This window comes from Magallana gigas, chromosome 7 (genome assembly GCF_963853765.1).
Source record: "Magallana gigas chromosome 7, xbMagGiga1.1, whole genome shotgun sequence".
NCBI classification, from domain to species: Eukaryota; Metazoa; Mollusca; class Bivalvia; order Ostreida; family Ostreidae; genus Magallana; species Magallana gigas.
Window position 1 is genome coordinate 45,665,083 of NC_088859.1, and position 28,000 is coordinate 45,693,082.

General features: G+C 36.4%; 1 protein-coding gene across 4 annotated transcripts; it reads left to right on the forward strand.

The window, feature by feature from the left end:
- Positions 1-1,097: 1,097 nt before the first annotated feature.
- On the forward strand, positions 1,098-27,999 carry LOC105332572 (FRAS1-related extracellular matrix protein 1). Of its 4 annotated transcripts, XM_066067497.1 has the most exons (12): positions 1,098-1,456; positions 3,479-3,492; positions 5,426-5,797; positions 17,854-20,075; positions 20,199-22,799; positions 22,953-23,155; positions 23,288-23,437; positions 23,531-23,640; positions 24,942-25,238; positions 25,463-25,625; positions 25,880-26,053; positions 26,656-27,999. In XM_066067497.1, exons 3-12 carry the CDS (start codon positions 5,579-5,581, stop codon positions 26,961-26,963), a joined length of 6,447 nt encoding a protein of 2,148 aa, XP_065923569.1. In that variant the 5' UTR covers positions 1,098-1,456; positions 3,479-3,492; positions 5,426-5,578; the 3' UTR covers positions 26,964-27,999. The 4 variants fall into 4 exon arrangements, with proteins under 4 accessions (XP_065923569.1, XP_065923568.1, XP_034314777.2 ...); XM_066067496.1 differs by lacking the exon at positions 3,479-3,492; XM_034458886.2 differs by lacking the exon at positions 3,479-3,492 and having other exon boundaries at positions 25,556-25,625.
- Position 28,000: the final 1 nt, after the last annotated feature.

The following is a 28,000-nucleotide window of genomic DNA, read 5'->3' on the forward strand; positions in this document are numbered from 1 at the left end:
TACCACCTAATTCCGTCCCCAAAACAAATGCATTTTTTCGAGAAATGGAAACCGACACTGCATGGCAGTTAAAAAGTTATACCTGCCCCACGTGCAAACTTTAACATTCATAGGATACAATTTTGGGTAATGAAAATAATAATTACATAATGTTTAAAGTATATATTGGGTAAATATTGTTTCAATGAAGTCGTAAACGTTAATATTTTGATATTTGCTTGAACTCTGTAACTTATTTTGTGGCTGAAGTAGAAGTGCCTTGTAATTATCAAATGAAATGGAGAGAATATTACTTTTATACGGGATTCTTGACTTCACACTGTTAGCAGGTGGAATATGTGTGCTCGGCCAATGTAAATACCGGGAGTAGTAATTTAGGATTAATTGTTATCAAAGTATCGTTACGCCCCCTATATCGTCAATTGAAATAGAATTAATTTTTCGTGTATCGTTTCTGAACTTCGGAAGAACACCCCTTTAATACGGGAAAAAGTATGACAACGGAGCAGGGTCGGCCATGAGATAACGCCTAGCTGGAGTCGCAGTCGGATGTTAAACCACGAATGTGATACTTTAATGGGATTTCAAATGCAAATTAAGTTAGTGGCGGATTAATACCTTTAATCCACAATAACTCACTGTGCTGTAGAGATAGAAAGAGGAAAGTTTCATGCAGCATTTTACCCGGTCTCTCTTTTCCCTACACACTGGTCTTCTTTAGCCGCGGGGAAGGTGTAAGCTTATGCATATATAACTTTCGTCCTCACCTAAGATATGGAGTTTTAATTGTGCATAAGTTGCATATCACCGATTTATTTTCCTGTAAGACACTTGTTCGCTTTGCCCCCTAAGTGCTTGCTAGTGATATAAACGTTGAATATATTGGTCCTCTACTCAGACCACGTGACCTAGGTGTAACAATCTAAGCGGGAGGGACAAAGGAGAGGAATATTTCTTATCACCTGCAGAACACAATACTTGTAATTGTGCGGAATTCGAATTATAGAAAAATATAAATTGTAAGTTTAAAAAGAAATTCTTGAGGACTATCCAAGCATCGGACATTAGCTATTTCATTAGACAGCGAGGCAGGCTGAACAAGTGTGTGCATCATTTGCCAAACGTAATTAATGGACATGTATAAGTTTTTATAAATTGAGTTTCAGGTTGGATTTAAAGCTAGAATTAAAATGCTAATTTAGAGAAATCAATACTGTCACATGGTGTTTATTTCATTTGTTATAAGACACGGGGCTTGTTGCATGTGATTCTACTTAGTTCATACTGAGCGACTGAAACTGGTGAGAAGAGGGAGCCGAATTCTGAAACAAGGAAAAACCCTGAAAAAAAGTGTAGCCATGTACAGTGTTTTGCGTCATTATTGCCTGGACTACCCGTGTATTATTTAATAGACCGGAATTAACCTCCAGGATTAACCATTTACAGTTGCAACTTGGTAGGTATAATATCTTGCTCCGTAGAATTAGTTACAGTATAAAGAAATGGAGTTTCGGAGTAAAAAACGCCGTCGGTTTTTATGATGACTAGCTGTGTGCACCCAGCAGCCATCATCAAATTTTATGCAGACAGAATAACATCGATCAGTATCTGCAATAGTTTGTAAATGCAGCACAATTTGTATGCACGCTGAACAACTTTCCCCCGTTTTTTTTTTTTCAAAACAGATGTACCCCATTGCCTTTTCTTTATTTATAAACACGCCGCCTTCTATATGGAGGCATGGTTATGTTGTGTTGCCAACACCTTTCTTGATAAAATTCACTTGTATTCTGTCATCGCCGAAGATTTAGGAGTGGTTATAATAAATCGAGTATCTTCTCGGAGATCTTTATCTCGAACGAAAGTCTGTAGGACAGAGCCCACTTATCTTGTATCGCTGTATTTTTAATGAACTAGATCTGCTTTTTTGCCTATTTATTGATCTAACTTTATCATTTCTAGTTACGGACTTGCATTTACATTAAAGAAATTATCAAGGTGTATAAACCCGTAACATTCATGTATACACAGAAACACCCAGGGAAATGTATAACTACGATCAGACATACTTTTAGAATATTGTGCATTAGCCAGTGTTAATAATAGCAAGATTAACAAAAAACTGCTGCCCCTATAGAGGTGAAGTGTGGTCTGTCTATGTAATAAATGAAAACATATCTCGGTCCTAATGCTTTTGACGTTTAAGACAAATTGGAAGCTGGAGGCCACACAACTGTATGACTACTTAAAAGATTTAATTTAAGAAAAATTGCTTGCAAAATGGCAAGGCGTTAAATCACGGTGCGTAAGGTTCATAAGTGTATTCAATATCGCGTTTTATTTTTGTTATCATTTATTTATTTTCTTGTTTGTGAATATTTTTCTTCTGTTTTATTCGATATTTATTTCAAAGATTATTTACTAATATAATTTACGACTTGCGATAACAAAATTTCAAGATTTGATAGTTGCTACAAGAAACTAAGGTACAAGGACAATTGAACTCGACTCCAATTTGATTAGAGGGGGAATTCTTTTCTCTGAATTTCAAGCAGTATTTTTCATGAAATGATCCTATAAATATCCTTTATTTCCCCGATATGTGTTTAATTGGATAGTTTTCACTTGATGTGATTTTGAACACCTTAATGTCACGGGCCGTCTTGTGAGTACCCGAGGTAAACAACCGATTAATTCAACTTTTCCCACATTCTTTTTAACAAAGGGACCGAAAACACTGGGCAGCGGTCGGGTTTGATTCGTGACATAACTTAAAAAGTCGGGGGTCCTACATGTACTCCCCGGTAATTTGCACACCTGTGCGTGTCCGAATTTGCGTGTCATCGAACCCCGATCCCGATTATTTGATATTGGCGTTCATCCCAAAAGAATCCTCGGTTGAAACATAGTCCAGAAGTTTCGGTCCCTCGTGAAAACATCATCGAACCACAGAAAAACCACATACATTTGAGAACTGAGATATCTCCATTTTTCGAGTCAGTTTAAGAAATCCGGGGGAACACCAGGTCCAAAATGAAAACCACCTAGTTAGTCGTGCGTGCACTTCACTGTATCATTTCTCAACATTCGTGAGCAAGATCTCTCGTTATTTGGATGTTCAAGAAAAGAAAAGAAATCTGACTTAATGTAATTGTGAAACGTCGGCGCACAGGCAGGTTACCTTGTTTTTAAATTCGCACAATTTCTAGGTAACTTAGAGATATTATGTACCATACGGGTGTGAAAGTGTTTTAACCCAGCATTGCAAGTTAATTAATTGACAGCCATGCTTGAACCTTGGTCTTTTGAAAACACATTGTCATCCAAAGAATGTCCCCCGATCACTGACCTTGTCTCGAGTTAAGTGATGTCAACAGAGATTAATATCAGATTATTTACAGCAAACACTTTGGCTATTGAAAAAGATAAATATTTTTAACTTGCACTTCTTATTGTTTTTGAGTCTCGTCCATTTCAGGGCGCACTTGGAAGGTAAGCACTTTAAGCAGTATATCTAAATATTTTATGAAGTATATATATCCATTTATGTAAAAATGTCGGAAGCAATTAATTTTTACCCCAGTTATGAGCTTTATGACATTTTTATAACCGTTGACACGCGACCTTTCAAATATGGCGCCAAATAATGTAATAAAATAATAAGTTGGGATTTTGACAGAAAAACACTGTCCGTTTTTCCGAATACAAGCGCAATACTGGATGGGTTTAGACAAATTCACTGTGATCTGTTGCGTTAAAACTTCAAATAAATCTTCAAAATTACAGTCGATCAGTGGATCACAATGACCTTGCTCTGAGTGGACAGAGTTTAATCCACGACACAAAACCAAAAATTTTGTTAGGCATCAGACACGGGAGTAAATGTTGCTCTTCAAAGGTTGGTATATTAAGGAGAGAAAGCTGAGATTTAGTACACCTAAAACCGATTTTGTTATCAAAGGCGGTGAATAAAGCCCGATATTTTAACACTGACACTGCCACTGCGGAGAAGTCGAGTCGACACTTGGAATAGCAAAAATTTACGGCACCTTCCACCCCGTTTTCGCTTTTTATCTCAGCATAAAATGAGTTCAACGATTTTAGAGAATTTCAATTTGCCGTCTTCAAGGTTCTATTTTTTCTGTTTTAGAATTATATTTAGTTTGCTTTTATATTTGGAATTGACTTTATGTGTGTGACTTGTATCATATTAAATTTATTTATTTAGATATTATCAAACCAATTTTTCTTTAAAAATTATATCAAGAATGCATAATTTTTTCTAAAACATTCAAATTCAATTTTGATCAAATGTTGTATTTTTTTTTAAAATCAAAAGCAGAGTTCTGTTGTTTCCCCTGCCCCTGTGACCCAGATTCCGATGGCTGTCCACAGATCCCGGTCAGGGCTGAGCCCCGTCACCTCTGGGTGTCAGATTTTACGCCACGGCGGATTAATCCCTAAATCTCCAATCTCCGCTAATTACGCCCGATATTCATCCGCGCGCTTCTGGTTCCTAAGTACCTATCAATGCGCTCAGATATTTCGTTTACGAATGTATGTGTCATCAACTTGTGTTTTGTTCGGTTTTATTGACAATTTTCCTTATATTACATGATCTTCGTAAGATGCATAAGCCGAGGGATTTTATGTAAACTTCCTAGACATTGTATGGACTTTAGAAGCGAAAAATTTAATTTAATTATTATTTTCTTCGTTGCACAAAAGTACACAAACGATATCTTTGACCTTATCGATTTACGTTGATTTAGTAGGAATAAAATACCTAAACTTAGTGAATAAGTACATGTATATCTTGTTCATCATTTCGTTCAATTTATCTGATATACCGTAAAGTTTAACACTTGATATTAAAGTTCTAAGGAATTCTTAAGTTTTTATTGCATGGATTTTCAATAGAAGCAATGCGCATAAGTGATTGATTCGATCGCAAGTAATTATATTTACAAACGTTCAAAGAGGTTTTTTTTCTTTTGACTGTATTTTCTTAACTTTTACACGAAAATCAGTAAATAGCCCTTGGCCGTGTCTCGATAGGGGTGTTTCATTTAAATGAAGTTTTTTCACTTGGTTGGTTGTGTTTTCCTTCGTTCACACTTTTTTCTGGTGTCAATGTTTACTGAAAGTCCGGGTATAGTCTTCCTGTTAAACCTTAGGCAAACCATTGTTTATCCTAACACCAATATTTGTAATGCAATACCAACAGTAAGGTGTTCCGGGGAAACAGCCAAAAGTCTCAAACTTATTCAACGCATTTACACGCTTTAACCGTGAAACTGCCTCTTTTCCTTAATTCTGGATTAAACCTCAGACCAATTAGACGGCCAAATTGTAAACACAGTCGTTGACCAATTCAGCTTGGGGTGACTTTTGGATTTCTTAATCCCCTTTTCTCTTTTTACAGGCTTGCTTGGGATTTTTTCTAATTTCCAAAAGTGAGAATTTTGAGGGCAGAATGAGAGGGTTTACAACAGACATAGAGTGACGATGCTATGTGTCGGACATCATTCTTCATATAAAAGATTCAGCGAAACGGGGGTATTCTAGACGACACAAGATGGACTTCGAGGTGTGGATTTTACTACTGTGTTTGATTGTGACATCAGCCGGTCAGATTCTCGTGAGTAAAAAAGAGATTTCAGTGGACATCGGTAGGAGCGTTTTTCTCCGGAAAGATGACCTGGTGTTCGTGGACACTACAAAGAAAAGTGAATGCCGGGTGGAGGTGGTACAAAATGATCCCATCACCCAGAGGGTTGGTCGGCTAGAGCCTACGGTACGTAAACTGTCGCTATCACTCTTTAATATCAGAATATAACACTTGTAGATACACCGGATGACATCAGTTAAGCAGAAGAAAGGGAAGTTTTTATAATCCTTCATTATTAACGGTTCTAGGTTTATCCAAACATGTCTGTATTTTGAGGTTAAAAGAGAAGTACATGTGACTTGTTCGTCTGCAAAAATCTCACCGACACGAACTCCCTGAAAGTAAGATAAAATGTTAAGTTGAGTATTTTAACGCCAGTGAGTTTAACAAGGTTAAACTCGAATGTCTAAGACAGCTTATTGACAAAGATACAAATAGAACAGTCGTTCACTAAGCCAAAGTGTCGCCCAAAAATTTCAAACATGTGATTAATGATTGCAATAACTCAGTTTCTGCTTTTTAAATGAAACACATACCATCTTTTGCTAAATTCTCTAATGTGTTAGGGATCAATTCTAGCAACTCAATGGTTATCTTTAACCAATACCATAATTTTGATCCTAATCTTGCTAAGACGTGTGATAATTTAGATTTTATCTACCCACAATCTACGGATATTCTGCACGTGTATTGTACAACATGTGCAAAGGTTCACCACCCGGACTGAAAACTGATCCCGTTCGCGGAAGGCACAAAGGGGACTTCGATCCCGATTTTACATCATTCCAACCTGATGACGGTCTTAATGATATCGAAGACATTGTAATAAGACAGAAGACATCAAAAACTCAATAAAACTGACAGAGGACGGGAAATAATTGTTCGCCATCTGCGACACAACAGGTTGATGTGACCCAAGCTTCCTAAGCACGGCGAAATACCGGTAACCTTATTAGACCATCTTTTAACCGCACAATGTTGTCTATCTTAAATAGAATTTACCAAAAAAGGATATATTGTGTTTCTCAAACTTGGCTCATTTCTTTCTTGTCTATGTATCATTTTTCTTTAATTGTCAGTAAATTGCTTTTCGGGCCTCTCAGCTTTAAATCAACTCAGCTATTTTTTGGTGAATTATTAGGACAGTGATACAGGGTAGTGTTTGTCTGTCTATGAAACGTATGTCAGGAGACTCTGGTTTCGAATTCTTCGAGACATTTTCTTCACACGCACGCAGTAGTCGTTCAAACTGTTAATATGGTAAGATTAAAAATTAAAACCAGATTTATAATCTTTATCCATGTTTGTTAAACAGGCCCCGAAGCATCCCAATCAGTTAAGACCATTAATTACAACTTTTCAACTTTGAAATGTTATCAAATGGTAAACGTTCAGTTGACTTTGAACTATTAAAGAATTATCAAACTACGTAGACCCTGAGTTTTCACAGTTTATCGACCCTGGGCAGCCTCATTTGATAAATGGAGAAAACTTTGCCAAATTAGGATTTCCTTCATTACAATGATTTGCACATTGTGAGCATATACTAGTATCTTAATCCTATTTCCGAAAAGAAAACTCGAAGAAGCTCTATTTGTCGTAATACCTTGTCTATTCTGTGTTTCTTGTGCAAGCTACAAATCCCATTAAGCCTTTTTGTGGCTGTCTCGTTAGCGGCTTATATCTGTGGGATTCAAGTATTTGCCACAGGTGTCGTGATGCTCTTAGACAAAAAACAAGGCACCTTGTAGCGGTCAGACACGAGAAAAAAACCCGTTTCTTTCAAATCCACCAATTGTTAAAATGAAAAATCCAATTTATTCTAGAGATCCACGCTCTCTTGTTTGGCAAAGAATTTCTCTCTCAGCATTAAGAGAGACTTTCAATCAGACGGAAGGATGTTCGGCCTTTTAATTAAGATATCTTACAAGTTTGTAGAATTTCTATTTTTTCTCCTCTCCATTTTTTCCAATACATTGCTCGTTGACAGAGTACGGCTACCGGCACCGAGTTTGTAGTCTGGCGACAGAAACTTCAAGTGCATCATTCATTTCGCGCTATACACAAGAAATGTTCATCAAATCAAAATCAACTGCGTGTATTTGAAGCCACTGTGCATTGATTGATCTTCTAGAAGCATTTATTGCCTGTTAATTGAAAACGATAATACTGTTTGATATCAGAAAATAACCGTGGAAAAATTATTTCTATGAAAATTGCTGTGTAATTTTCTTTGTCATTATTCATAAAAGCAATCAAAGTCATTGATGTATCGTTTCACATATTTAAAGTTTTTTTTTCAAAAGACATGGTTTTATATGATAGTTAAAATTTGGTTAGAGAAGATTCTGTTTAATAGGTAAAATAGTTATATGCATATAATTTAAAGAACTTGAGATCTTTGGATTAGAGTTTTTCCTGGTATTATTTTGACAAAGTCATCTTAACAAAATTCAGGGACCAAAAAAACAGTTATCCATTTCGCATCAATATCATGATATCAGAAGTGTTTTGCATTTAAATTGCAAGAAATGATAGAGTTAAAGTAATCCCAATATAAAACATGTAGTCAGACAACCGCTTAAACGGCAATAAAACAGTCGTAAATCCTCAAAATGCAAGTGGTGATAAAGACGTAAGACAATTACCACATCAAATTCACTGGATAAAGTGACTGTGTTGAGGGACAATACGGCCTTTCTTTGTGCGGAAACACAAGATGAAATGTATTCTTCGGGTCGAAGACGTATTATTAATGCCGGGTATGTTGATTCCAAACGACTTGGTTTTGTGCATTGCCTTTTGTGTTGCTGTCAATGTTTTAAAGACAGTGATAAATTAGGAGAGACCCATCACAACATACTATGGGAATTTGTACAAACTTGCAGTGAACTCGAATATTTTTTGTTGCAGACTGTTTTCGTTATTCAAACGTCTACATATTTCACTGATTGTCAAATTTTTTAGTATAAATTCGCCTAAACACTAGAAAGTTGAACACCCTATCTTCGAGTTGTTTGAAAAATATATCTAAACATCTAAAGCAATTTTATCTGTAACGAAATCGTTTTGGCGTAAATTGGAAAGCTAATATGAAAGCTAATTTAAGAATTATATTAAAGAAAACATATCGTTTTCCCGTCAATTAGTGCCACCCGACGGATACCTTTTACACCTGGCTTTAGGTGTGTGTTTTTGTCCAGTTTCCTGTTATTAGCCGACTCCGTGTGGTTCCTCTTCACGTGTATTCTAATCACCTCTGACATGTTACCTACATGCTACGCGACAAATGATTTATGGTCAACACCATTGGGAAAAAAGGAAAGAAGACAACGACCCGTGCTTCCATTGTATCATTTCTATCAGAAACATCGAATAGGCGATGCGCTACCTGAAAGCTAGCACTTTTGGGAACAGTTGTCGTTCTGGTGCAATGTATTTGTTTAATATTCTTTCATGTAATTTTCTAAAGAAGATGTGGGGAATAAGATGGCGCAAATGCCTATTCGGTTTAGTAGTGAAATACAATTTTGAATTTATTTTTCCCAATTAAATCTATTCATATATATTGTAATACAAGTTTGCAAAAACACAATTTCTGACTATATTCAGTTTAAATATATTTAACAAAAGATAAGAAAAAAAACATTGCCTGAAATTTTGGTGGTATCAAACCCACAACATAAAAACCCTAGATATATAAGGTGAGCATATGTCAGGTACTCTAACCACTGAGCCATTTCAGACATATCAAAGTGGGCTGTTTAAATATTACGTGTTACTTTGACCACGAATTTACGGACTTGTATTATTTTTTGGAAACGTTCAATTGTTGGGATACAAAATGATATTTTTAATGTATAGTGGATCATCTCTCCACGTTTTTGTGATTGAAATCGGTTTGTTTTCCAATAGACCTTATTCAGACTATGAGAAAAATATGGAGCACAGACCCACTCTATAAAAGAAAATGTCTTGCAGTTCTAAAAAATGACAGTATTTGCAGGTTTTGATACGTATACGCCTGTTTGAGTCGACATATTCTAAGTATTGAACATATTTATAGGATAAAAATCAATGATATGTTTGATATATATATTGTTTAAATGTTTTTTTTTTTAAAGTATCAGATTTATTTATATTTTAATTACTAGAATTCAGTAGCTTGTCCGACCGTGTATGGGTATTTTACACGCCTTATCAACTCATCTTCTTTATGTATGTTGATGCTTGTCATGCAAAACACCAAACATCTCTCTTAGAAATACACATGTCTAAAAACATCAAATCCATATTTGTGAATCATGAACCTCGTTTTCAAATGTTTTATAATTAAGGTCATATTGTTTAATTGTTTAATGATCAAGATCATATTACGATATATTAATAATCTCAATCAAGACTTTTGTTTATTATTTGAGAAAATTGGCATATACGCTGTACAGATTTTTTGTAATTTGCTTGCATTGTAAAATTCTTGGACATCTCCGAGAGAATTGTTAGATGGTATCGGTAAGCAGTTACCTAAGACATACATGAACTGTTATTGTACTGGAAGAATGGGATATTGTTTTTTTGCCAATTAGTCAATTTTCTCTTTTTGAGCACAAGATCATTATCAAGAGAAGCAAAAACGCAATTAAACTCAAACTGGGTAACAATTTCAACTAAATGGTCTGCAATACGAAGTCTGTTGAAGTAACTGATGAGATTGGGCATTGTGTCGGGATGTAATGTTACGCATTGAGGAGGGTTAAACCAGTGTTTTCTAGATGCTGATATCGATAAAACAGTTCAGGAACCCATCAAAAAATTGTATGCTTGACGAATAATTAGAAAAATGAGCCCGCTGATCAATATGTATCATTTTTTTTCTCAGCGGAAAAAGACGATTTCACATTGATTTCTGATTCTAGGCAACTTCAAAATAATCTCCCCGTTTAGTCTGTGTTCTCGTGATTTTTTCAGTCATCGCTAGCAAAGGATATATATACATATGAATTTAGCTATAGCTTTTATAATTTTATAATATCAACGTATGATTAAAGTTGTTAACCAAGCTACTTCCAGACTTAAAATAATTCCCCATATATTGGTCAGCGTCATAAATATCAGGCAAATCACCAACAATTATTAGATATGATCGATGGTGCATATCTTGACTGGCTTTCAATTAGCGTTTGCTTTATTAAAAATTTTTACATATATATGTAAATTACATTTTTCTCATCCGATAAATGTATTCAAGAACTATAAAATCAAACATGAATATATCACTAGTAATGATCTTTTCATACCCGTACGGTGTAATTGAAATGTAGTGAAGCATTCCGAATGGTTGGTTACCTAAATTACTGTGACGATATTAATGTCGTAAAAAACCTTCCCTCTCATTAAACTTATTCCATCAACTGTAAGGGTGTTTTGATAGAGGGTCCGTGAATATATTTCATTATAAGGAGAGATATTTTTATGATGGAATTCAATAAAGAATGTAGGTTCTTTTCACGGAAAATGGGTGCATGAATGAATTCATTATTGTCTTCAATGGTCTCTCTAGGATGTAATTCCCGCGTAAGTAAGCATTTAAGTGAGGAAGACGCCGCTGGAAATCTTATTCACAGAGATTCATGTTTTTATTTGAAGATTCTGTGATAATCACTTGAAAGTTATTCGTTTTCATTCAAATCTATTGGGACGCGTGGGAATCATTCAAACCTCTTCTAATAAAATGTTTACACCGCATGTTGCCGGCAACAAATATTTCGATTGGTCCTTCAAACTGCATAGCTCACGGATTTCAAAGGGAAATGCAGATCTCGAGGACACGAATTTGTCTTGTGCAAGAGCTATTGTACAACTCTCGCCAACAAGTATGGCGGACGCGACGTCATTAACGGTCCACTCCGTTACAAGATCGACAGGCACGAGTTCACTGCCAAGATCAACGCCTAAATTTTTTTCAAACTTCAAAGGAAAAACGATTTTACCGACGAAATAGGACATTCCTAACGTTTATATTTATAGGATGACAAAGAGGTATTTTTACAAAGTCGTGGCGTTTGACTGACACTTTAATCCTCTTTTCAATATCGCGCTCCAGATCTTGGTATCTGTGGATGACACGAATCGAGTACGGCTCGATGACCGTCAATTGGGGTGGTCATTTGAAACTAAAACGGTCTCCAAGAAACCGGCCCGGTCATATTATGCAAATGTTGCAAAATTTTGCAAAAAGCTCATAGTAATTCCAATCCTAGAGATCAGATAAATCTATGATGTTATTTATAATAGATCGATTTGTTACGCTCTTCTTGTAGGTTTGTATTTGCTACGCAAAATTGAAAGTTGTAATATGAGAATCAACATCGTGAAAGTGTGTATGCAGAACGTGCTTATTCGTTCTTTTACCACATGTATCTCGTCAGCACTTTTTGGCAACAACTGATATATCTCCAGCACTCTGTACTATAGCATGCTCCATCGTTTAGTAATGTCAAAGAAGGCATTTGGAAAACAAGAAAAGGGGCTCATTCAAATGGTCATTATCGACAGACACCGAACATATCAGTAAAGCCCCATTAGCAATTGTAAAAAGACACCTAAAACTGATGGCAAAAATGCCTGTTCAATATACTAGGTTTGATTACCATGCCTTTTTCACATTCTTCGTCGAATTGAAAATATGTTGGTACATCCGATGCATAAAATTTACGTGTTAGTTAACTCAAGACACATAATTTACTGAATTTTAAGTCGTCTATAAATTATCCTATAATTACTGAACCAGCATCAAGTGCTTTCTCTCCTCTAGAATATCAACTATCCCCGCATAAAACATACTCAAACATTTTTTTGGAAAAGTATAATTATTTCAAACTTCGCATTTGTTATCTTTTACCAGTTCAAGCGGAAATACAAACATAATATTGTCAAAAGGCAGCACCTGGGCATTGCAAAGAAGCACTTCCCGTGAACTTGGAATCGTTCAAACAGAAACAAATAGAAATTCTGAGATACACAAAGTCAACTGAAAGATTACTGCCTAAACGTTTTTTTTTTTAAAAACTGAACTTTAATTTATAAATCAAATAAAAAATAAGATTTTGATTATGGTTGTGATATATTTTTTTAATTAAGCTTCTTATAGTAAAGATAATATTTCAGAAAGCATCAGAAAACCCTTTTTTTCTCTTTTTCCCATGATAGAGATTTCGATCGTCGGGGAATGGGAATAATTGACGGATTGGCACTATACAAAGCTAAACATCTTAGTTTGAAAACCCTCAGACGAAATATCTGATTAGTTATTGTTTTTTGGTCTGATCACGGTGATAAGAAGATTTGAAAAAAACAAAAAGGTCACCAAGATAAAAAAGATGCGATTTTTAAAATACTTTTTTTTCTTCACACTTTTAGAAACCCGTGAGCATCTCACTTTCTCCTTATGATTGTAATTCCTTGGTCAGCATCAGGCGATCTGGCTTGCGATAATTTCAGTTTGCAAAAAAAAGAATACCAGTTTAATACTTATAGATATCAATAGGTGATCATTTGAAGACGGTTTTATTTCTTCATAAAATATTTGCAACTTACTTTGATGAGAATTTTATTGTAAAATAAATGAAAAATGTGTTTTAAAATCCCCTCCATCGGGTCGGAGATCTACCGGTGTCATGAAGAACTTATTAAATTGCGGTAAGATGAATGGAGGGTTGGCGAATGGGGGAATCATTTGTGGTTCTTGATGGACAGACACGGGCTTAACTCCATTTCAAGGGTCAGTGACGTCTTGTGAACGCTTTCATTGCTTTTACAATAGCCGTTTTATTACAGAAAACTGTTAAATGTTTGTTTGGTAACTTCATACCCAGCTAGTCCACTATATGTGTTTGGCGTTTGTTTGCACGTGGTGTAAGCATAACTAGAATCTGGTATTTTGTAATTTTCTAGACCATGGCATTTTAAATTAACCTTAAAAAGACAACAATTAGAATGTGCATTTCTCACGACAATTTTTCCACTAAAATAGTGTGACCGTATTCACATGAGAAATCATTTTTATTTGCACTCGTTGTCAACAATACACAATGTTTCTTAACCACATCATCAGTCTATATATCACAGATATGCAAACAAGGTTCCAGGTCTGTGATTTCTCTATAGACTAATTTCACTTAAAATATAGTTTAAATTGTTTTCAAATACATTTGGTATGTATAAATCTTGGGATGAATCTGTCATAGAGATAAAGGGCATTTTGCAAAAGAAAAACTTCAAACTCCTAACCACAATTATGCAGGTTTTTTTTTCTTCTCTGGAAATAATTTGTCCTTGTAAGATTCCATATAATCTGAACACCTGTGTAAGGGCATCCTATTGTTGCAGGGTGGAAAAACTGCTAATTAGACAGGTTCCAGGTACTTGGCCGCATGTCTTCGTTCCGCCGAGTCGACCATGTATGGTTCTAGATTATATTCAAGTGGGGTCTCGGCGACCAGAAACTTATCAATTTGTGTTAATTTTTCGCACCAAATTGAAATGTAAAAGTTCAATACCACAACTTTAATGATCAACAAGCACTTGTTTAAATTTCGTGTAGGAGCCAGTAGCTTTGAGGATTACCACTTCAGGGAATTGAAGTTAAAAGCAATTATTTATTCTTCTCACCTTTGATAGTATACATTACCAATTATTCTCGGGTACCAAGAAACAGGAATTGCCGAACTTAATCTTGAAATATTTAACTTGGAAAGTGTTAATCATTTGGTCAATGTTTACAATCAAATCATAATGGGGAAGACCACACAAAAACTCGCCCAAAGACCACTTGATCCAGCGGCTCTCAGTCCAAACAAATTGTTGTTGCACAAACCATTGACAGCCGCTTAGATGTGAATTTTAAGTTAGCAAACTTGAAATCTGACAAGGATATATGCACTAGGATGTGAAATAACATCACTCAAAGAAATCATATTTACATTGAAATTCTCCAGTCTACATTATCTTACCTATTTCTTTTTCTGCGTTTGAAGGATTCTGCTTTGGTCCATAAAAGACACACTGTAAATTACGATATTTGATTCAAATATATATAAGAATATGCGGATATATATACCAAAACATGGCTAAACATCTGATACAGATGTCCCGTTCTTTTTTCAATTTGTGAAATATTTTGACCAAAAAATAGATTTAAAAAAATCAAAATTAATAAAAGATAAATAAAAAATCTTACACAGTTAAAAATAATGATAAACACAGCGGGTTTCGAACTCATGTAAGTTGCAATATTTAGCAGATATTAAACCATATTGCGCTATGCTTTTAGAGAGGTTTGAAAACTTTAACAGGTAGAGAGATGTATGATTTTGAAACAAGGTCGCTTAGAACATGTTTTCCTCTTAATGACATTTGTAAACATTACATGTAAAATGAAAATCTTTAAACAAATTTGAAAGAAACGCTAAGTAATTTTGACAAATGCCCTATGGATTGAACACATTGAAAAATATACTAGTATATGAGGTTTCAAATATAATGTCTTATCTTTTGCATATCAGTCGGGTTTGTTTAAAATGTTCCAATCAGATGGCCTTTTGTGTATCTACGGATCTGCAAGTCGATTTAGACGCTGACGCGATGTGATTTTTTGTGAAGCAAATTATTACAAACTGACATTTCTTGGTCAATCTGTACAGAATTGTGCAGGCAATACAAATCGCTTCACACATTTTTGATCGTCTTTCGACAGCTTATATAGACAAGCTATTAAGGTGGCCACCTCGAAGTTTGTTTTAAAAAATAACTTAGTGAGTAGAACATCTTGAAACAAGTAAAACCACCTGAAAGGTAATACCTGAAAAACTCTGCATCCTGATTTATAATACACGGGACAGATAGATCAAAATGAAAGTCGTCTGACGAATATATAGCTTACACTGGCATTGATAAAAATATTAAATGGGTTGTAAAATCTGCCTCCATAACCTGCATTGTTCTTTGTATTTCAACAAAAATCACCGTGACTTTTTAATAAAACTGATCTTTGTTGATTCAACGGACAGTGCTGAAAGCAGAAAAGAATAAAAATTAATTTAGTGAAAATTTTATTTCAATCTGAAAGAAATTCAAACCGTTTGATCTTGATACGGTCTCGGTACTTTGAACAGTCTACATATCATTTATGACACCTGTTATTTGAGAGCTGATGTAATAAAGAAGCATAAATTTAGCAGACTCCAATTTTCTTAATATTTATGTCTATGTACACACGAGAGTGGGAAAATAAATGTTTGTGGAAAGATAGGATTCGCCATACGACTTTCATCACTTCAGAATATCCCCAGTGGTTATCGCTTGCTTCCATCGTTAGCATTTATGTTGTATTTCTCAAGATAGATGTCAGACTTAATATTATCGTAACCAAATCTTTAACCAATAACATTACAATTGAATAGGTCAGTAGCATAGCCAGTCTTAATTTAATTTTAAATACTTATATATATTTGGGGATGAGGTGTGTTCTTTTTATCAAAATTCCTTTAATCACACAGTATGCACTTATTAGGAAATCGATTCATTTTTGTCAAATCATGTTCTGATACACGATAAGGTACTATAGGGTGTCCCACGAGTCTTTAAGCCCCCCCCCCCCTTTCTATAACAGGCTAGGGACACCTGCTTACACCTAGGTGGTTTTTGTGTACTTTAAAATCTCAACAGACACGCAAAGTCCACCCAAAATAATTACTACCTTGCAAACTGCATTTAAACTGCATAATTGTAGTTCAGATAGCGGCAAACTCCACTAGTCGAGATTTTTAAAGGGGTATAGACGGTATTAAACCGAGCATCAATTCTTGCCTACAGATTACCTTGAATTATAGAGAAAGTAGATAGAATCTTTAACAATGAATTTGTTTGCAAAAAAGAGGTAATTTGTAGCGGAACAGCAAGCTGTTTGGTTCCTGTGTTTTCAATGGTGTAGCAAAGCTTGTATCTCATTATCGTAACCATTCTTACATGTGGTTCCTACATAGCATCATGAACCTACGGAACAGGAGATCGGCTCCATCTTGATCTCGGGTCCAGATCACTGCAGGTGAAAATCGGCACGCTGATTATAAAAACGACTGTTGAACAGATCAGCCATTATCAAGTGATCCTACGACTTTCTGTGACGTTCAAGTCCTTGTTTTGTACGTGTTTTGTCAGCATTGAGGATAGGTTGTCAGAAAAAGTGCATTTTTGAAGCACTATTTTGCCGGAGAAAACGGCTCCATCGCAGGTGCGGTAAATAAAACCGCGATTCTCGGCTGAACTGGTATGGTCGTTAAATTGCAAAAGATGCTCTATGTTCTTGCGAAATATGCACATGCTTATTAAAAACAAAAGTTCCTGATTTTTCCACGTCGTTAACACTACAATGAGCACTTTGAGAGTGTTTTGCTTCTGAAGCAGCGCGGGGAAAGGTTGGACTGTTTAACGATTAATGTTCTGCTAAGTGTTACCGTTATGCAATGCTATAGAAATCAAAAGTGCTTTGTGTACTACTAAGATTTCACTTCTAACCGACAAAAATTTGAAAAAAAACCCAGATTAAGTACTTGTTTACGATGCAAACATGATAAAATGCGTTGGAATTTCTTATAGTGATAGTGCTTAAGATAGATGTTCATTTATACGTTCAGTTTTAATTTTTATCTAGGATTTAGGTGTCATAAAAAATTAAATAAAAAGGGAGTTAGTTGTGTTGTGATCGATGCTATGTACGTCCTGAGAATTAAAGGATTTAGATGAAATTTGCCCTTACATAAGGAACCACCCTGCAACGAAAGCCTTTGTTTTTTTTCAAGATACACATAATGCTCTTATTTTATACTGTACATTGCTTATCTATTACTGAGTATAATGCATTTGAAAAAAGGTAAAGTGAAGTAGAACAATGGAGTACAGGGCGCTGAAATTTCAAAACGGTCATAAAGCGCTAAAATTAAATGATAAAATCTGTATAAGCCGGCTTTTAGGCTTCGAGAAAAATCGGTCGTAAACAGCGACAAAATACGGAAAATGTGTATATTTGTCTATTTATGATAACACTACGTCTTATGTGGAATGTTAACTTTATTATTTAGTACTTATATGCTTTTCATAATATTCTCTTAAAATTTCATTTGCAGATATTTGACTGTTCATTCCATCCAAACTCTATCCAATACATCCATGGTGGGTCACCTCTACTAGACAAAGACAAGGTCAAACTGCGAGTGTATAGATTCTCTGACAGTTCCACCGTCTCTCAGACGTTTCATCTTAACGTTCAAATCGCCAACACGTCCCACGAAATCGTCATCACAAGGGGACTGCGACCTGTTGTGGTGCCAGAGTTTAACGGCTTATCCAACCCAATAGACTCCTCTGTGATACGTTTCTACTTCAGTGGCAAGAGCAACGTAACCTGCACTGTTAGTTTTTCCTCTCAACGTTCTACCTGGCCCATTGCAGGACACATTGTTGAAGGAGAGGGTAAAACCTCTGTTGATACTATGCAGAAATCCTGCACAGATTTCGTGTACAGTAAATTATACTACCAGCACGTACAATCTCCCAATCCAGATGTAGATTATCTTCCCTTGACTGTGGAGCTGCATGATCCAGATATCAGTGATGACGTCATGATTGAACGATTCTACCTCCCTATCCATATCAAAGGTGCTCTTCCCAACTCGCCACCCCGGTCCTCTTTTATGAGCATATACATGATGGATGTTAATCAATTCATTCTTTCCACTCTTCTACCGGGTGTTATTTCGGCGGAGGATTATGAGACAAACTCAAAAGATTTAGTGTACAATATCACAAACCTTCCTAATACCAACGGTGGCTACTTTGTTCACCTAGACGACCATACTCTACCCATAGACTCGTTCATACAAGATGATCTGGATCATCATAGAATAGCCTACCAGCCACCGAGCACCAGCCAATCGGAACGCCGTGTTTTTGAGGCAAAGTTCACTGTGTTCGACAGCCATTTTGCATCTAGTTTGCCGATTGTTTTACACATTGCCGTTCGACCATCTGCAACAAATGCCCCAAGAGTGGCTATCAATAAAGGCCTTGTTCTGCTTGAAGGTCAATCCAGGCAGATAACCATCGATGAATTAAGCATATTAGACCCTGATAATGCTAATTCTGTTAGTCTGTATGTACTTGGTGGTCTTAAATATGGACAACTATTAAAAAACAAAAGGTCAACAATTGCAATGACTTTAGAAGATCTTCGACGAGGGCTAATTTCGTATCAACATGATGACAGCGATTCTACAAATGACCACGTTCAATTTAGAATAAGTGACGGCCAGCATACAATCATGATTAATTTTCCCATCATAATCATTCCAAAGGACGACTCAGCGCCGTACCTTGTTAACAATATAGGATTGGAGACAAACGAAGGAGAAACAAAGCGAATATCCACTAATATGCTATCAGCCCATGACACGGACTCTATCGATGAAAACATTATGTATGTTATAACCCAGCCTCCATCAGCTGGGGAAGTAATAAAGAAGACGACCACGGGAGATGCTGGAACAAGAATTAGTAAATTTAACCAAAGAAACATAAAAAGAGGACAGATATTCTACAGGCATTTCGGGAATGAAGTTTTCAAGGATTCTTTTGTTTTCAAGTTACGGGACCACCAAGATCCCCCGAACAGGTCGGAGGACAAAACATTCCACATCATTATCAAACCTGTGTACGAAAACCCACCCCAACTAGCCCCGAAAGCAACTAGACTAGTACATGTGCCGGAAACTGATATAACATATATAACGAAAGATGAACTTCAATACACAGACATAGAGACGGACGACAACAAACTCACCTACATCATAACGTCTCCCCCGTACTTTGTGTACAACGCAGGATATGAAGAAGCCGGTAGAATTATAGCAACACATAACTATTCTTCGCTTTCGAAAAACGCCTCCATCCCAGCAATAACTACATTCAAACAAGAAGATATAAACCACATGAAAATTGCTTACATGCCACCTATAGCTGACATAGGTCCCGAATCCCGCTTGGTGCGATTTGTGTATACAGTTCAAGATTCTAGCGGGAACCAAGTTCTTGGACAATATTTTGAAATCGACGTGCAACCGGTGAATGATAAACCACCTTCAATACTGGTGAGTAAATTGTTGGTAGAGGAAGGTGGTATTCTTGGAATATCCAATCTGCAGCTAACAGCCACTGACGAGGATACTCTTCCAGAAGATTTGGTTTTTATTTTGGACGAGACACCATCCTATGGAGTTGTACAAAAAGGTGGCATTGCTTTGACACAAAAAGGAGAATTTAAGATTGACGACTTACGCCGCAATGATATTAGGTAAGTTTTCTTTACAGCTATGCTATCACATGGCGAAAAGAATTGAGAATTTTGTTGCATTCTTACATTGAAGTAGGAAATGTACAGGAGTGGTCATGATTTTATATCTTTATTATTTTTCAGATATGTTCACGATGGGGCGGAGGTGTTACTTGATTCCTTCACTCTAACGGTAAGTGACGGGATAAACAGAGCTACAAAGGTCGTGGAAGTCGACATTGTGCCATTGGACGACACAGCCCCTCTGTTGAAGAATAATCTCCGGCCAAGACTTATAGTATCTGAAGGTGGTGACGCCATTGTTACGTCATCAGTTTTGGCGGCAACAGATGAAGACACAGATGATGGCGGTTTGATCTTTTTAATAGTAAAACAGCCCAAACATGGAATTATGCAACTACTGGAGCAGCCCGTGACCAAGTTTACACAGAAAGACGTTAATGGCAACAAAGTAAAGTACATCCACACAGGCGGAGAGGTGGGCAATAATATGATAAAAGACACTGTAACTTTTATTGTATCCAATCAGAACTTCATGGCGACAGGTGATCTTCCAGTGTATGATTTGAACATCACGATAACTCCAGTTGATAACTCAAAACCAGCTATCATCAAAGGGATAGAATTGTCAGTTAATGAAGGGGGTTCAGTCACTTTGACACCCGCCGCTGTCACTGCTAAAGATCCAGACACAGACCCCGAAGAAATAAGCTTCGTCATTACGAAACAACCTCAGTGGGGATACCTAGAAAATCTAAAACCTCTGAAAGGCTCCGAAAAGTCAAGATCGGGATTTCGTATTACAACCTTCAAACTTCAAGATATAATTGATAAAACAATCAATTATGTCCAAGCTAATCACAAGGGAGTAGAACCAATCTACGACGAAGTTGAATTTTATGCTACAGACGGAAAACAAAGCTCTGACGAAACACCCCTTGGCTTCAGGATAATTCCCCAAAATGACGAAGAACCAGACGTCATGCTTCAGGACTTTGCAGTGGACGAAGGGTCCTCCAAGGTCATTGATCAGTTGATTATCGATGCTATTGACATGGACGTTCCAAAGGAACAGCTAACGCTATCCATTTCCCAAGCCCCGGATCATGGTGACATTGTGTTGATGATACAGACAGCGAATGGCGAAGTTGAAGTTGCTGTACACGATTTCACAGTTGAAGAACTTCATAAAGGCATGAAACTGAAGTACAGACATGACAACAGTGAACATTTCAGGGACAATTTTGCTCTTACCGTTTCCGACGGCAGACATGAAGTTAAAAAACTTTGTAACATCTCGATTAGAGCATTGAATGACGAGGGACCAGAAATAACCAAAAATGCCGGATTGCAGCTGGACTATGGAGATTTTGCTATGATATCAAGTGCATCGTTGCAATCGACTGATCCAGACAACAGCGAAAATGAAGTCGTATACATCTTGATGTCTGTTCCGAAGAAAGGTTCCTTGCAGTTTTGCACAGACCCCTTTTCGCCAACTCGTATCTCTGAGTGCAGAGATATGCAGGTCGGAGAAAACTTTACCCAACATGACGTTGACATGAACAGAGTGAGATACATCCATACGACTAGTATGGGTAACACCGAAACAGATAGTTTTCTGTTTCTCCTGACAGATGGAACAAACAGACGACACGTGGAAACATTTGAAATCAGAATAAGGAATTCCAAAAAGAGCAACTTGGCAGTTTTCAATAAAGGTCTGCATGTTCGAGAAGGCGAGAGGACCTCATTGTCAACCAATAACCTAAGTGCATCTGATGAAAGTACGAAGGCAGACGAAATCGTGTTTGCAATAACACAAATGCCAAGACATGGCCAGATTGAATTCATTGACAAACCTTTGGTAAGAATCAACAGTTTCACACAGCTTGATCTCGCTTCTCGGAAGGTTGTCTACAATAACTTGAACAAAGGGGACAATACCGAGGACCTATTCAAGTTTACCGTTACCAATGGACTCAGTCAGGCTAAGGAGGGTGACTTCAGAATAACTATCGAACCGCTTGACCGCGTCCTCCCCTCACTCACAGTGAACACCTTGATTGAGGTCACCCAGGGTGGTGAGGTGGAGTTGTCTCCCCTGCTACTGAAGGCCCGGGACCCGGACACGACCGACTCTAGTGTAACGTTCATCATTGCCAAACCTCCAACCTACGGACGTCTCTATAACAACGGAATCATCATCACCAGGTCCTTTACTCAGAGTGATATCAATCTAGGCTTCATAACGTACAGGACAGATGGGTCTCACGCGGGGTTGGACAACTTTCTTTTCAATATATCCGATGGTAAACATTCGGGCTTCTTGGTGAACAGAACCCTTCAGACCAAACCTGTCATATGCAGCATCTTTATTAAGCCCCTAGTAAACGACGCTCCAAAGTTACTCACGCTAAAACAACCTGACACATTGGAATATTTTGGCAACGACCGGTACGGATTTCGACTCACCAATCGAAATTTAAAAGCGATTGACTCCGACTCGACCAGTTCCCAGTTGACCTACAACGTGATCAAGAGACCACAGTTTGGACACATTGAGAACGTGAAAACAAAGCGATACGTAAGAAGAAGGTTTACCCAAAAGGACCTAGATGACAGTAGTCTCCATTACATACTGAATCCGAGAAAATCCCAAACCAATGACAGCTTCACCATTAGTGTGTCGGACAACAGAGGGAATGTTCTGGATAACCAAAGGTAACTACCGTCTCTCAATTTAAGTGAAGTTTCTTAATTGATATACTTTTTAACGGAAACCTGATTTTAAGCAATATTAATGTCTTTGTAATTGATATATAGAATTTACTTTCATTTCTCAGTGCTTTAATTAAAAGTTTATGATTGTTTTAGATTTGAAATGAAATGGTCAAGGATCGAGTTTCCTCGTAAACAGATTATTTCTTGTGAGGACATAGGCACCCTCAGTATTACTCTAAAGCGGACTGGTGACTTGAACCAGATTTCCTTTGTTGGAATAAAGGTCAGGGACATGTCAGCAAAGAGTGGACTCGATTTCTACACCAGCTCTTCCAAACAAGTCCAGTTCAATCCAGGTATGTATAAAATTATCAGAGAGTTTAGAAAAGACTGAATGATGCCCCCCAACCCAACCATCGAAATTAACTGAACTTATTATTTAACTTAGTTAATTGATATAGGCTTATTAATCATATAAACTTATTCAGGAATGAAGCAAGCCACATGGGACATACAAATTGCAGACGACGGTATAATGGAAAATGGCGAGAAGTTTCAAATATTTTTGGAAGAGCCGATAAACGCAGTCCTGGGCAGAAAAGTCAAAATGAACATCCATATCATCAACGCGGAAAACGGTAAGGAGTGAACAATCGAACACGCATAAAATTCATTAATTGCGCTTGTCATCAATCAACGAGATATTTATATACGCCTCTTGTTTTGTTCAGGCGAGTGCCCCCAGTACCTCGGAATGATCAGCAAAAACAATAAGGAGGTCATAGACTTAGAGGACAGTTCGGTGCCAAGTCCGAATAAGAAGGCAGAAACTATTGGAACCGTGAGTAAAAGAAGCTTAAACTATACATACATAAGTCGTTAAAATCTTTACAAATTCACCGAGGGACTTTCATACTGAATTTTTTATGAAACTTTTACTGTTATCGGGTCAAAACCAGGGATGGGGTAATTGAAAAAAGTATTTGTAATGGAGTGTAATTAATTACATTTTTCAAAGTAATTGAAAGTAATTTGTAATTGAGTCTGTCTTCAATTACAAGTAATTGAATGTATTTAAATACATTCCAAAAATATTGTGTATTTTCAATTACTTTTCAATTACATCTCAATTACTTTTTTTCCAAGTTTAAAATATAAAAAAGGTGTCTTATATTGATAAATAGATTTTATACATGTTTGGCATGGAGTTTTGTTTATACAATAATTAAATGTCCCATCATGTTTCATATGTTTATACAGCATAACACACTGCCCAGGGCAATAGGTAAAGATCTAATTTTGTGGAGGTGTGAACTGCTCTGATACCCAAGAACCCCCATTGATTTTAGACTTAAGGGAGTCAAAATATATCATTCTTGTGAACTATAGCAATTATTATTTATATACTGATATGCTGTACAGCCGAAAGTTGTACTTTCTGAATAAACATAGTTTTAATATGTGAATAAAAATTAATTCACTATAGAGAAAATATTATTCATAACCAAAAATGAACTCAATGGTACTTAATGAATTTAATGTTAAAGAAAATTTTTCTAGAAATTTTCAAGAAATCTGATGTGAACTGAACTATACAACCTTTAAAAACATAACCGTACATAAAGCTCTGAATATCTTAATGCTGTTAATATATGTATATGTTCTCAACATTTAAACAAAAATAAAACTAAAGTATTTGAAATGTAATTAATTACATTTATCAAAGTAATTGAGAGTAATTAATTACATTTTAAAAAATCAATGTAATTGTAATTGCAAGTAATTGATAAAATTGTCAATGTATTTAAAAGTAATTAATTACTTTTCAAAGTAATTGACCCCAACTCTGGTCAAAACATTTATCAATTTTAAAAAAAGGAATTTGCTTACTATAGTATATGAATTTTCCCGAACTTCTTATATAACGCATGCACTGTGCGTGTCATTGAACCAGCAAGTCATTGTATGATAATCCAAATTACAATATAATATAGATCAATTACAATATTACAATATAATATAGATCAATTTCGCGCGTTGTTGCTTCTTATTGTCAAATTCAGTTATATTTTAGCGACAGTGCTGCACAATGTGTATTTTGTGATATGAATAGTCATTAGATTTTGTATTTGTATTTCATAGTTCAGTAATTTTAATGGCCCTGGAACCATCAAAGAGAATCCTCTAGATAATGCTTACAATACTGATCCCGACTCGACGCCATCCAAATCATCTCCGTTATCGTCCAAAGCATCGACGTCATTCAAAGACCCCGACTTCAACGAAGTGGTACCAACAAAGAGAAACCGCAAAAAGTCAAAGAAGAAAGGTCGTAAGAGAAATAAGAAGAAGAATAGAAAATCAAAGAAGTCAAAGAAAGATGTGACCAAGAAATCGGATTCTATTTTTCCACTGCCATCATCGTCTCTAAGAATTCAGGTAGGATGGCAGAAGTCATCAACTAAACAAGCTTGCGTGTATTTGGTCTCATTAAATCCTAGCAGACTTAAATTGTGCCTATTTACCGGTCCTCTCCTTGTTACGGCTTTGTCTAACAGATGAGTTTCCCGTGTTTGGTGGTGATTAATGTTTCATTATATTTTGCTACCGTTCACATTGTTATTTAATTAAATATTTCTTTTTATATTTTACCTTTTAAACAGGCTCCCCAGAATTGCACAAGAACCACAAAAGATTTGTTTCATTTTAATTCCTACACACAAAAGTTATACAAATGTAATGGTTATACCTGGCAGATGTGGGATAGTGGCACCCCTCAGGATGCGTCTGGGATCTCCGCCCCCGCCCCATCTGTCTGCATCATAGGTAAAATACCTAGCTACGTGTGCATGCTTAGTGTATAGGTTTTACTAACTATTTATTAAAACGTTTTAGTTACTATTTCTATAAAACCACTTTTTATAATAAGTGTGAAACGTGATAATACTTATAATGTTTTAAAAATACCCTGTCGTAGGCGATACTAGTACTTCAAAATTACATCTGTCCTTAGAGATATTTAGATGGAATTACGAGTGCACTAGACTTGGCGGGTTTCTTATTTTGATTCCATTTGACAGGGGAGTTTTTTGAGGGCCGCTGCTACAAGTTTTACAAGGAGAGGAAATCTTGGGAGGAGGCCAAGCGGTATTGTCAGTCTCTGAGTGTGATGCCGAGTACCCTCACCCCCGTGCGATCCAAAGCCCACTACCAATTCCTGGCCAATCTAGCGGGCAAGAATTCCTATTGGATCGGTGAGTAAAATTCTAGTGTTCCCCAGAACGAGGTCTTCAAGACAATCAATGACCATGGGACTTTATTTTAATAACTGTTTAGTTAAACGAATTTATATTTCTTTCGGAGATAAGTAAACCATATATCATCTATACAAGATTGTAGATATATTTTTTTAATTACAAAATGAGCCGTGCAGTTCTAAGATCAAAGCGGTGAATGAAATGTAGGAATGTTGGCAAGTTGTCAGTGAAACCAAATAATTGGTTCAACCCAAGATAACGGAAATTTTAATCAAAAAGTATATTTTTATATACATTGTTTGAAGAATACATGCAAATATTCCTCATGCTGAAATAATATTTACGCGAGGCGGTTGGAACACACGATGAACCGTTGCGTTATCCGCCAGCACACCTTTCTAATGCGTCGTTTAAATCAAATTGGTTTATGGGCAATCGGTTTAGACAACCCAAAGAAATAATTTTTTTAATATATGGATCGTTTGCTTACCGGTATTTCAAGAAAAAAAATTCTGAATTGCCACATTTTTCAATGTGCCGTATTTTCCGAATAATAATTGTAATCATCTGTTTCATACACATTTTTTTTCCAATTTTAGGTTTGAATAATAAGCGCAACCCCAGAGACTGGGAGTATCTGTCGGGTGGTACTTCCAGTGCCCCTCTCCTTAGTTACACAAACTGGGGCAAGAACCAACCCCAGACTCGGGGTAGGCGGGACAGACGTAACTGTGTACTGGTCAATAAACGCAGGAAGTGGAAGAACAAGTCTTGTACCAAAAACCTTAAACGGTTTATCTGTGAGGGGGTTCCCGGTCAAAAGTTTTCCAGTCTCCAATCCTCTCCTTCAGACCAGCCAAATCGAAATCGAGGCAAACGACGTAGGCGTTACCGGTGGAGTTCGTGAGTCTGAGATTGGTTTCGGGTTTTATAAGACTACATGAGATTATCGCTAACTGTAACAAAGTTGATCCTTCAATCTGCGGCAATAAGTGTAGGAACTCAAGGCATCTGCCCTTAGAACAGTATTCGAGTCCACATGGTGCATAAAAATGTTCAGGTGACTCAGAGGTGGACCACTGCAAAGGGACTGCGACTTTCTCGACCTCATTATCAGACTGCTGGTGGCAGACTTCACGTATAAGACACTTTGTTGCTTTTTGTTTATCTCTCTGTTTATACATAACTACATATTGGAGGTACTCTGTATATTAAGCATAATAATGCGGGGTCACGTGAACCTCTGTTTGTGCAATCTATGACAGTAAGTGCGGACAAGTTTTGGGTTGTGCCGAAATGATAGCTAGATCTGTATGGCCCACCACGTTGTTGTTATGTGTGTCTGACTATTGTTCTTTGTATTGAGAGGTTGTAGTAATTAGCCTCAACAATGAAGTAATTGGTACTATGTACTGTACTTAGTTGATTATAAACTGTACTATTGAGGTATACCGTGTACTAATTGCTTTACCAATCATATTATAGTTTGGGGATGTACAAATTACCATTTTGTAGTGATATATTTATTACATATTATGAAATGACACAATTTATATTTGTACATGTATGTGTAAATCATTAACTATATTACAATATTCTGTTTATACGTCTATGTGAGAGTTTTAAGGTCATTCATCCATTCTGTGTTAATCCATTTAATATACATATTTTTTGCTAAGTTTTAACTGACTGCTATATGTTGTATTTTTATAAATGTACTCTTGACATATCATGTTTTAATGTCAAAGAAATCCATTTACCACAGCCCCTTAGATCTGGAAATGGGACATTTTTATATAGGTGTATAATTCAAAGTCCATTAACTAGTGTTAGCATCCCCTTATGTACTGTTATACTGATGTCATGACCAGGCTGAGGTGATATTATTATAGACTCTATTCTGTCATGACATGTCATTAGAAAATAAATAGAAACAAAAGTTAC